The sequence below is a fragment of the Priapulus caudatus genome, unplaced genomic scaffold (genome assembly GCF_000485595.1).
Source record: "Priapulus caudatus unplaced genomic scaffold, Priapulus_caudatus-5.0.1 Scaffold651, whole genome shotgun sequence".
Taxonomy (NCBI): Eukaryota; Metazoa; Priapulida; class Priapulimorpha; order Priapulimorphida; family Priapulidae; genus Priapulus; species Priapulus caudatus.
The window spans coordinates 14,660-24,737 of record NW_014577712.1 but is presented as its reverse complement, the minus strand read 5'-3'; the positions used below and the strand labels follow the sequence as shown (position 1 = coordinate 24,737).

General features: G+C 43.1%; 1 protein-coding gene across 1 annotated transcript in view; it reads left to right on the top strand.

The window, feature by feature from the left end:
* Positions 1–3,013, top strand: part of LOC106812456 (heterogeneous nuclear ribonucleoprotein A1, A2/B1 homolog) — a 10,744-nt gene extending 7,731 nt beyond the window's left edge. The window contains exon 3 of the mRNA XM_014816341.1: positions 2,765–3,013. Coding sequence (XP_014671827.1) covers positions 2,765–3,013 — 249 coding nt within the window. The remainder of the gene's footprint in view (positions 1–2,764) is intronic.
* The last annotated feature ends 7,065 nt before the right edge of the window (positions 3,014–10,078 follow it).

Here is a 10,078-nt window from a genome sequence, read left to right as displayed (position 1 = left end):
GAAATGTCCCTTTGCTGACTATCGCGAGAGTAAGTGGCGGATAACCTTTTTGATCTCAAGAGGAGGCGGTTAAACTGTGATTTTGTTGACTGTCTTGTCTTAGAAACGAATTTGACTGTCCGGTGTTTGCTAGTAGAACTCTATACATGCCTGGATGTTATGAGGCTACAATGTCACAGTGATAATTTCAAAGCTAAATATTTGGTTAAAGAAGGTGTATTGTCCTTAAATGCGTAATAATTTCTATGTCATTTCTGTACTGTCAGTATGTTACATTAACGTGACGGTAGCACTGGTGCTGCAGTTTTTTGCCTGCGTTAATTGCTTGAGGTGGCAGCCTTCTTGCTCTATTGCAATTGCAGCCTGTATGGCTTGGCGTAGGTAATGGAGAGGGCCTTACCTATGTCGGTGTTCTTGCAAATAGTTGTCGCTAGTACAATGATGGAAGGCTTCCATTTCTTAATCTGAAGGACACTTAAACGTACCGCGCCAGCTCGTGGCAACTTTCAGAACGATCCCAACGACAGTTCTTTTAAGAAGGGTTCCTTGATACCATTCCCTTGTGCATTCCACTGTTTCGGCGTGTATGTGAACACATTTGGACTAACAGGGTTTACTAGAATCCCTCACTCCACCACAGAGTCGACCCGAGTAGACGTTTGATGAACAAAAACAATAGACGCTGCGCTATCGAACTTGTCAATAGTAAGAACAGAGATGCAACCATCTCCATATAAATCAGTAATGATTTATTTTTTAAGTTAGCGGGCGGACACTCGCAGTCATGTGGAAACCTTGAACTTGAAATCCTTTTCAACTTATGAACTTGTGAACATTTGTACCCCTCTGTGGGTGCGCCGGCTATGGGCCATTAAGATATGCTACTACTTCTTGATAATTGTCGCTCAATATTAAAAATATAATTCAAAAACTGTCCAATGTTGCCCACCGACCGTTTTCGGTATAATAATTATATTGATTTTACTTGATTTGTATTACGATACGATTGATTCGATGCGATCATCAATAATCTCATGAATTATGTCATCTATTTTAATGTTTTTTATTTCTTGATAAAATAAATAAGTAAATCGGCAATAACAATGTGCAATGCACATCAAATCATTGATATATTATATCATCGATTTGATAATAATCAGTATTAACGATGTTTTGACTACATGGATCTTCTGAAAAGCGTTGCACTCTTCTCTGATCATAACAAAGAAGTCTAATAGATAAATTATAGCTTATTGGCATCTTCTGACCTCATCTAATTATTTGTGTATTCTATTCCCACTCATCCTACCGCTCATCCTCCGCCGCCCCGAGCTCATTCGCCCTCTCGCCATCTCCGCCGCCGCGAAGCACAACAAGTAGCACACACCAGTGATCGCTCCGAGTGCGAGGCCGCACTGCCAAAACGCAGGCAGGGAGCACGGAGCCGCTACGAGCCGGCGCCGAAACGAGGGCACGGGGGGGCGGCACACGAACGCCGGCCGCTTCGCGGTCGACTTCCCGTAAAGCCCGCGTTCACAAACGGATCGTAACGAAAGTTGTGTCGTGAAGAACCATAAAATATTTGTCGTGCGCCAGATCTGTGAGCGTGCCGAAATGTATTTCGAGTGGTCACAAGGCTACGACACATAAAGATGGTTTGCGATGGCGGACGCGACAGTAAAAAAAGAGATGCGTGCGTTATGCGTGGTTGTGCGCACCAAGTCAGTCGTGTGACAGTCGTGAGTTGTCGGGCAGCGGGGGGCTGTTTTTACTGTGAAACAGGGTCGTGGCTCACTCGAGGGATGCCAACGTGCTCCTCGCATTGCGACTGGCCGCACAACAGTCGTGGTTCACTGTGGGTCACTCGTGGGACGCTCGCGCGTCCGTCTCCCGACTATATAAGAGCCGGTCTGTTGCCTGCCATTTGCGGCAGAGATTGCTAGTGGAAACATTGAGATTAAGTTCTGCCCGAATTTTTGACATTTGTCACTTTATTTTATTCAACTTTTTGCAAATTTAATCCAAGTTAGTATCCAGAATGCCTGTAATACGGAAAATAATAATAAGGGCAGTAATAATAATAAGTAATGAGAACTGAGAATGGGAAGGCTAAGAACAAAGCCCTTTGTTCTTAGGGAACGCACGTGGGGTAAAGGGTCAAGGGGGCGGAGTTAAAGGCCCGAACCAGCCAATAGGAAGGTGCGTGAATTAGCACGCTTGACCAGCGGTCACTCGAGCGACGTCGGCCAATGGGAGCGCAGGGACTAAGACAATGACGGCCGCGTCACTATTTAAAGCACGGTTTATGAAATTACGGTCTGTCCTACCAGTTTGCACTCGAGTCACGATACGTCACGCTATCTGTACTGTTGCTGTCACCGCTACCCACCACCTACGTTGATATGTAAGTGTATGTTGTGTCGCGTACCCTTCTGTTCACGGGACGCCTATTACAAGGGGCGTCCGCGTTACCGTAATATGTGTGTGCAGTAAAGATGCTTGTGCTTCAGAACACGTAACCTCATTGTTGATTAATTTATGTATGATGTAAGCAGCGGTTTCTCTAATACCATACGCAGACCCTAACGATCACGGGTGACACATTCATAGAAGGAAAGAGCGGTATTACATGCCTCCCAAGAAGAAAACCAACAAGAGAAAGGTGGTAAAAGTGGCTGATGTGCACCAGACAGAGGATGACGACTCGGTGACTGCCGGTGACTCTGCTGATGTCGTACCTGAGACTGAGGCTGCCGAGGCATAGGGTGCGGAGGAGGCTGCAGGCACTGGCGGTGGCGCTGTCCCCAAGAGAGCGAAGAAGGCTGCGGGCGGCAAGGCAAAGGCAAAGATCAAGAGCAAGACCCCCGACGACTACGGCGGCACTGTCATCAACATTGCCCGCCCAGATGACATCTCTGAGGAGCAGGAGTTGAAGATTGTGGCCTGGGTGGAAGATAACGAGATCATCTACAACCAGGCAACTGCAAACAGACAATTCCCTGTGTCCATATAGCGCAGGGTGATGGCCAGCTTTAGCCCAGGCTCAAGAGGGGTGCGGCAGCCTCGCCCAATATATAGAAAAAAAAAAAAAAGATTTCAGTCGTAAGCGGACGAGATTTTTAATCATAAGTCGTTATGAAATAAAAAATAGATTGGCGACTGGGCGCGGTACATTCGTGGGCAAGCCATCACCGAAATTACCCGCAGGGAATTTAAGTGGCTTATTGACTGTTCCGTAGTTTTGGTAAAGCTAGGCACAACTACGCCGAGCAATGGTTCTTGTGTTCCCTGACAGGATACACGAAAAGGAGAAGGGGGGGGGGCAAAAACATAACCCAGCATTCCAACCTCGCTCTTTGCTTCGCTTGTGCAATATAGGTGTGAACAAGTTCTGAACCAAGTGTTTTACTGTGGGCACGTAACCAGCTAATTCGCAGTAGTGAAGAGTAAAAGTTATTGTAGCTGGGCAGAGTCGAGTAGGACGTGCTTGAATGGTTAGCGTGATGGTGACTACGCCGTGTAAATAGTCAGACGAACGTAAGACTGCCAACGTATGAACGCACAATTTGGCGAGTTCATTATAAACTATTTGTGCAATAATGGGCTTATGAGAATATGAGACCGAGCGGCTATTTGAAAATACTGCTTCCAGTTCGTCCTGAATCCGGCGCTGATATACACGATTACAATTGAATATTAAGGTAGATAACATGGGGTTGCTCAACGAGCCAGATCGAGTGACCAACAAAGAAATACGACTCGATAACGACGAAAGAAACACAACGATGACGGCGTCAAGAAAAATGAAGGAGTCGGTAAACTACAAAAGAAATCAAACAGCCGCTGTCTCACGTCAAAACGAGAATGGGCCGGAAACGCAAAAATTTACATTCGCCATGTGTCCTCGCAAACAAAACGAGAGTGTTGAGACCAAATTTCGTAATTGCATGTACAGTTTGTTGTAATAGGCATCACGCAATGACCTGCAGCGTGCCTAGGACTGACCATACGTCGTGATTTATGCTATTGTTAATAATATTCACTTGAGATTTCACGTGATAAGAAATACTGCTAATACGTTTTATCGAGAACTATGCGGACACGAAGTAACAAGAGTGGCTATGGTGATGTAGGTAGTTAATCTGTATGGCACTGCAGAACCACCTCCAACAGACGTGCTGATTCTGAAAAATATCTTTAGTTTTCCTCTAGCTGCGGAGTTCTCTAGTTATGAATTCGGCTGAACAAAAATATATATAGATGTGCCATTACAAGACTACGAGATTAATTTGGTCGGATGTATTCTAATGAACGACCGTGCAGAATGCGAGGTCTCTCGATGTGACCGTTTCATGAAGCTACATGTTTTCTGAATTAAAGCAGTGTGTTAGCAGAGACCCAATCTACTCGTCTTTTGGCGCGGCCTATTCTTGATGAGACTGATGAAATTTGGATAGAGACGGCAGTGAGGCGGCCCAATTTTATATAAATTATGACACATTGTAAACTAACAGGCTTATAAGAATATAAGAATCATATCGATTCCTGTCTTTTTGTCATTTCAGACGCCAAGCCACTCCAGGAGGCGCTTAAGAAGAAGGTAACTGTTGTCTGTAAGGCAGAAAGTAAGATCTATAAATATCTGGAATGTCTTTTCATAGAAATGCAACTCAGTTGTGAAATAAAACTAAGGAAACGTGAGATTCACGGTTACGATTCTCGTATTACAAGCCATAATTTTCGATGCCAAACATCTTCCTCATTACCAAGGGGTTGCGCTACCCGTACAGAATGACAGTCCTAAAACCTGATAAACCATGTAAATTGTTTTGGTAAAATGCTGCACAGATCAGAATAGTCTATAGGCTTGCTCTTACTCACTGCACAGCTAGATCGGCTGTCATTGCCAGATGTTTATATATGCTTTTCTTGTCTCATATGATGAAACAGATACAGCCGAAACCAAGCAGGACAAAGAAAATTATGATGCTACATCGAAACACATGGCCTGTTAAATACAAGTCCGGGGCAGAGCTCATGTGGGTGGGACTAGAAAGGAAAAGTGTATGCGTGGTAGATTCTTTCACCAGTGATTGAAGACAAAGGAACTCAGCATTTTTGTCTTTTCCCACAATACATTTGCTAAAATATGGCAAGGTTTCAGATCCTAGTTTATCTTGCCATCTATGAGGTGCTATGAAGCGTGATACGAAATTACAAGATATATGTTTGTACATGGGTGAGACATTGAAACATGAATAACATGAAGTCCGTGTTTGTATGCTATGGGACAACATGGTATGGTCAGCTTATATGCCTTGTATAAGATTATTCGATAAAGTAAAGATGATATTAAATAGAATTTCAAAGTTGTACTCTAAAAGCTTGAAATATATGCTCATAGTTTTTTTACAATTACAGTTGATCATGTTTATGAGCAAACAATCTGTAATTAATTTGTTTTCCACCAGGTGGTACCGGCCGACATGCAGAGTGTTTGAGGAGCCGGTACCTAACTTATTTACTGGGAAAAAGACTATAGGTAGGTCCGGCGGTAATGCGCTGTTAATTGAGAGAGGCGTGGAACAGGCTAAATGCGAGCGTCATGCGAGCTCTGCGGTGTGGGGACGGCTTGCGATCGCCGCATATACGTGCATCGAAGGTGGCGCGGGTATAGGGCTTGAAGTGGCGGGTTGGAGGATGGGGGGGGGGGCTTGGGTTACTTCTACCCGACTCGGGCGTTGAGCAGTGGTGTCCCTCCGCGGACACGAACGGCATGCCTTGCGTTGGATCGGTTACTAACGTACGTGTTGCGACGACTCGGCGTGCAGCAGGAGACACGCGTGGCTGCCGCTCCTGAGCATGAAAACGTTCGCGTGCTCTGGTCTGTCGCGCAGTGTCTGAGCGGTGTGACCGATGTCGGTGTGACAAAATAAAGAGAGATAATCCTCTTAATGCAAAATGTATGAAGACGTGGGATTAAAAATGACAAATGATAAATAGAAAGTGTCATGGACAACGTACTCACCACAAAAAAGGACACAAATGAGTGAGTGGAAGAAGTTCAGTTTTAATTGAGCATCCATCGACGTACATTAATATGAAACGATTGCCAATCTGTATATCGCAATAATTAATTTATAAAGCCTACAACAGTAAAGTACACCAAAACCAGGAATGAATAAGTATGATTGGAGACAATCAATTCGTCTCATCTTCAACCAGGGCAGTCTGAAGGCATGTGAAGACAGAATGCATGCCTTTGAATGCTGCCTCCGAATAGTACGCACTCGACACAGCCACTAGACATTGCGTTCTTTCGGCCCATGAAGATAAAGTGGTGCCAGCTAGGTACTCACAGATTGGAACAGGAAAGAGAAGAAATCACAGACAATGCCCAAGGATGTTTTTCCAAAACAGCTGAAAAAACTACAAGAAATATTACAAGTTAATTGCAAAGAAGTGTGGTGAAATGGGTTTAGAAAAGCTGGAATATGTCCGCAATCAGCAAAGATGAACTGATTGCAAGATTACCACACCGAAGAGAGGCCAACCATCTAGTGAGCAACAGCTTTATGGCTTTTGTAACAGCAATTCGAGGAAGTACTGCTCAGGAACCAGTAAAGAGGAAGAAAATGCTGAGTCTTCAGCCAGGCAAGAGCATTTCCAGTGAAGAGGTTAAAAGAACCGCAGAAGTACCGGCAAAAGAAACAGCTGAAGGTGAACCAAAGAAAAATAAAGGCCGAAAACCACAAGAAATACCGAGCAGTGAAGATGAGCTTTCAGATCTTGATGATGAAGATGATGTGGTTGCGCAAGTAATTAATGATGATAAGACTGAACTAGCTGAACATGAGGAAGCAACTGAGGAAAGTGAAATTGAAGATGAACAAGAAGATAATGAAATAGAGTGGTTCTTCTAGCAACAGGACAAGTTCTGCGACAAAGTTTACCAAGAAAGATTTCAGAGACCAGAAAGTGGTTGTCGTTTCTCTAATGAGGGTAAACTTTCCCGGAAGAGTTGAAGAAGGTAAAGAAACTGGGGTAGTTGTGAATGCAATGCTGAAGTGCAAACAGTTAAGGTTGGAGGTGGCATAGATCAGAAAATAAACTGCTCTATCCTTTCGAAGATGTAATAGCAAAGATCAGCGGTCAATGCATTATTCTACACAATAATAGAGGAGTATTCAAAATTGAGTGTGATAGTTTATCCATGTGGAGTTAATTTGTTTTAAGTTCTAAGATTTGTTTTTAAGTTCTAAGATTGGTTTTAAGTTCTACGATTTGTTCTAAGCATCATAATGCTTAAGCTATGTTTTAAATGTTAATTTTCCTATATTTCGCATAAAAAAATGTTATAGTTCTAACATACCGATACTTTTTGTTTGATGAAATCTTGGGTCTTAAAGAACTAAGTTTTTCTAAACTCAACTCCCAGTGTCCAATGTTGGCCGGCCAATAGGCGCTCAGTTTTGACCAAGGATACGATTTCAATTGGTGTTTCAAAAGTTAACCCCACACAGGGGCAACATTGGACAAGCCATAAAAAAAAATGATAAAAAAATACTTAGCCTGTGAAGCCTTACCCCTTGAACTTGTGTAACATTGTACCATCTGTGGTGCGCCGGCTATGGGGCATTAAAAGATACGCTACTACTTTGATAATTGTGTCAATATTAAAATGTGTCTGTGTGGGTGTGTGATTTCACTGTGTACTTGCCTAAAAGCAAATGGTTTTAATTGTTACGTGAAGCAATAATTGCACATGATATTTGTATAATTGACTTCTCACTCATAAAAAAATAAACATGTGCAACAACTAAACTCTCCATATAACACCTACACATAACACTACTGCACTGCGGCAATGTAACACATGCATCGACAGTCACTGAAGCTAGCTAGATATATAGATCTTCACTGGCAGATAACAGACTTCTATGGGAATTGGCTGTGATTCATTGTGGCAGCGTGCAGAGTGATGACACAGTGGTAGTCATGTGGCGATTGACTGTGTTTTAGGACAATGTTAAGGACGGGTGTGTTGAGGACAAGGAACGCAGCTGCTGCGGGAGGAAGGTGGAGCGGCGTGCGGGGAGAAATCCGAGCGGAGGCAATGCGGCAAGGAGCAGGAGGAGTATGCGCGCGCTCAGGCGGTGAGAGGCGTCGAGAAGACGAAGCAGGTTGCGTGCAGCGGTGGCGCCTCCTGGCGATGAAGATGATATATATATACTAGAGCACTCGGAGAGCACAGACCTCCGCCAAGCAGCTGGAATTCTTCTCAATGTTTAAATTTTTTTATTAATTAATTAATTAAGTGAAAAATTAATTAACTTAATTAATTAAATTAAATAATTAATTGGATTCCGGATAGTGGCGAGCGTGCAGGAGGGGAGGAACTGTGGTTTGGCCCTTAGCCTGTGGTTGCGTGTTTTGTAAGTCTATCAGCCAGCGCACGCTAGCGGAAGTAGCGACAAAGTTCTGGCGACAAGTTTACGGCCAGAAAGATTTCAAGACGCAGAAAGTGGTGTCGTTTGCTATGAAGGGTAAACTTTCCCGGAAGAGTTGAAGAAGGTAAATAAACTGGGGTCAGGTTGTGAACTGCAATGCTGGAAAGTGCAAACAGCTAGGTTGAGGTGGCCTAGATCAAAATAAATAAACTGGTCTAATCAATTTCCGAAGATGTAAATAGCAAGAGATCAGCGGTCAATGCATTATTCTACACGAATGATAAAATGTAGTATTTCAAGAATTGAGTGTGATAGTTTATTCCACGTGGAGTTAATTTGGTTTAAGTTCTAAAGATGTTGTTTTTAAGTTGCCTAAGATTGGTTTTTAAGTTTCCTAAGATTTGTTCTAAGCATCATAATAGCTTAACTATGTTATGGATTTAATTTTCCTATAATTGTTTTTCCTAAAAAATGGTTATAGTTTAAACATACCGATACTTTTTGTTTTGAAATTTGGTCTAAAAGACTTTATAAGTCCTTGTAAAACTACTCAGGTGTCCAATTGTTGCCCCAATTTAGCGTCTATTTGAGCAAGGATACGGATTTCAATAGGTGGTCCAAAGTTACCCACCCGCCAGGGGCAACATTGGACCAGCCATAAAAAATAATAAAAAAATACTTAGCCTGTGACCTTATCCTTGAACTTGTGTAACATTGTACCCTCTGTGGTCGCCGCTATGGGGCATTAAGATACGCTACTATGTTTGATAATTGTGTCAATATTTAAAATGTTGCTCAAGTTTTGTACGGTAATAAAATTATATTAATTTTACTGATTTTAAATTGACATCGATTGAGTTCGACGCGAATCATCAATAATCTCAATGAATGATTTCATGTATTTAATGTATTTTTTTATTTTCTGTTGATAAAATAAAATAAGTAGAATCGGCAAGTTAACAATTGTGGCATTCACATCAAATCATTGAAGTATATTATCACAATGATTTGATAATAATTCATGATATACGATTTTTGACTACATGGATTCTGAAAAGCTATTTGGCCACCTTTCTCGATCAATAAAAAAGGTCGAGTAGAAAATAAAGCTTATTGCATCTTTGCCTCATTAGAATAATTGTGTAATTCTTTCAAGTGGAAAGTTGTGCGTGGAAAAATACACCGCAGCCTCCTCACAGCATCGACGAGAGACGCCGATATGCGACTAGTGCGAGAAAACTTGTCGCACGATCTCACGTCCTGTTAAATCAACGTTCGCAGTCGCTAAACGAGCCGACACTCGCCTCGACCGCGACCACTCATCTGATCCGCTCGCGCTCGCCACCGCCTCTTCGCCGTCTCGGCCGATCTCCCGCCGCACGAAGACCGACCAGGTGGCACCCGCTGATGCACCCCGTGAAGGCGATGCAACAGGCCAGGGTGACGGGAGCGCTACGAGACGGCGGCAACAACGGGCGACGACGAACGCGGCCGCTCCCACGGTCGCTTTCCCCGTAACTCACGATTGACAGACGCTAAGGTTTGAAGTCGCGCCTGCTACAATATATAGAAAAAAAAAAGATTTCAGTCGTAAGGCGGACGAAGATTTTTAATCTAGTCGTATAAAA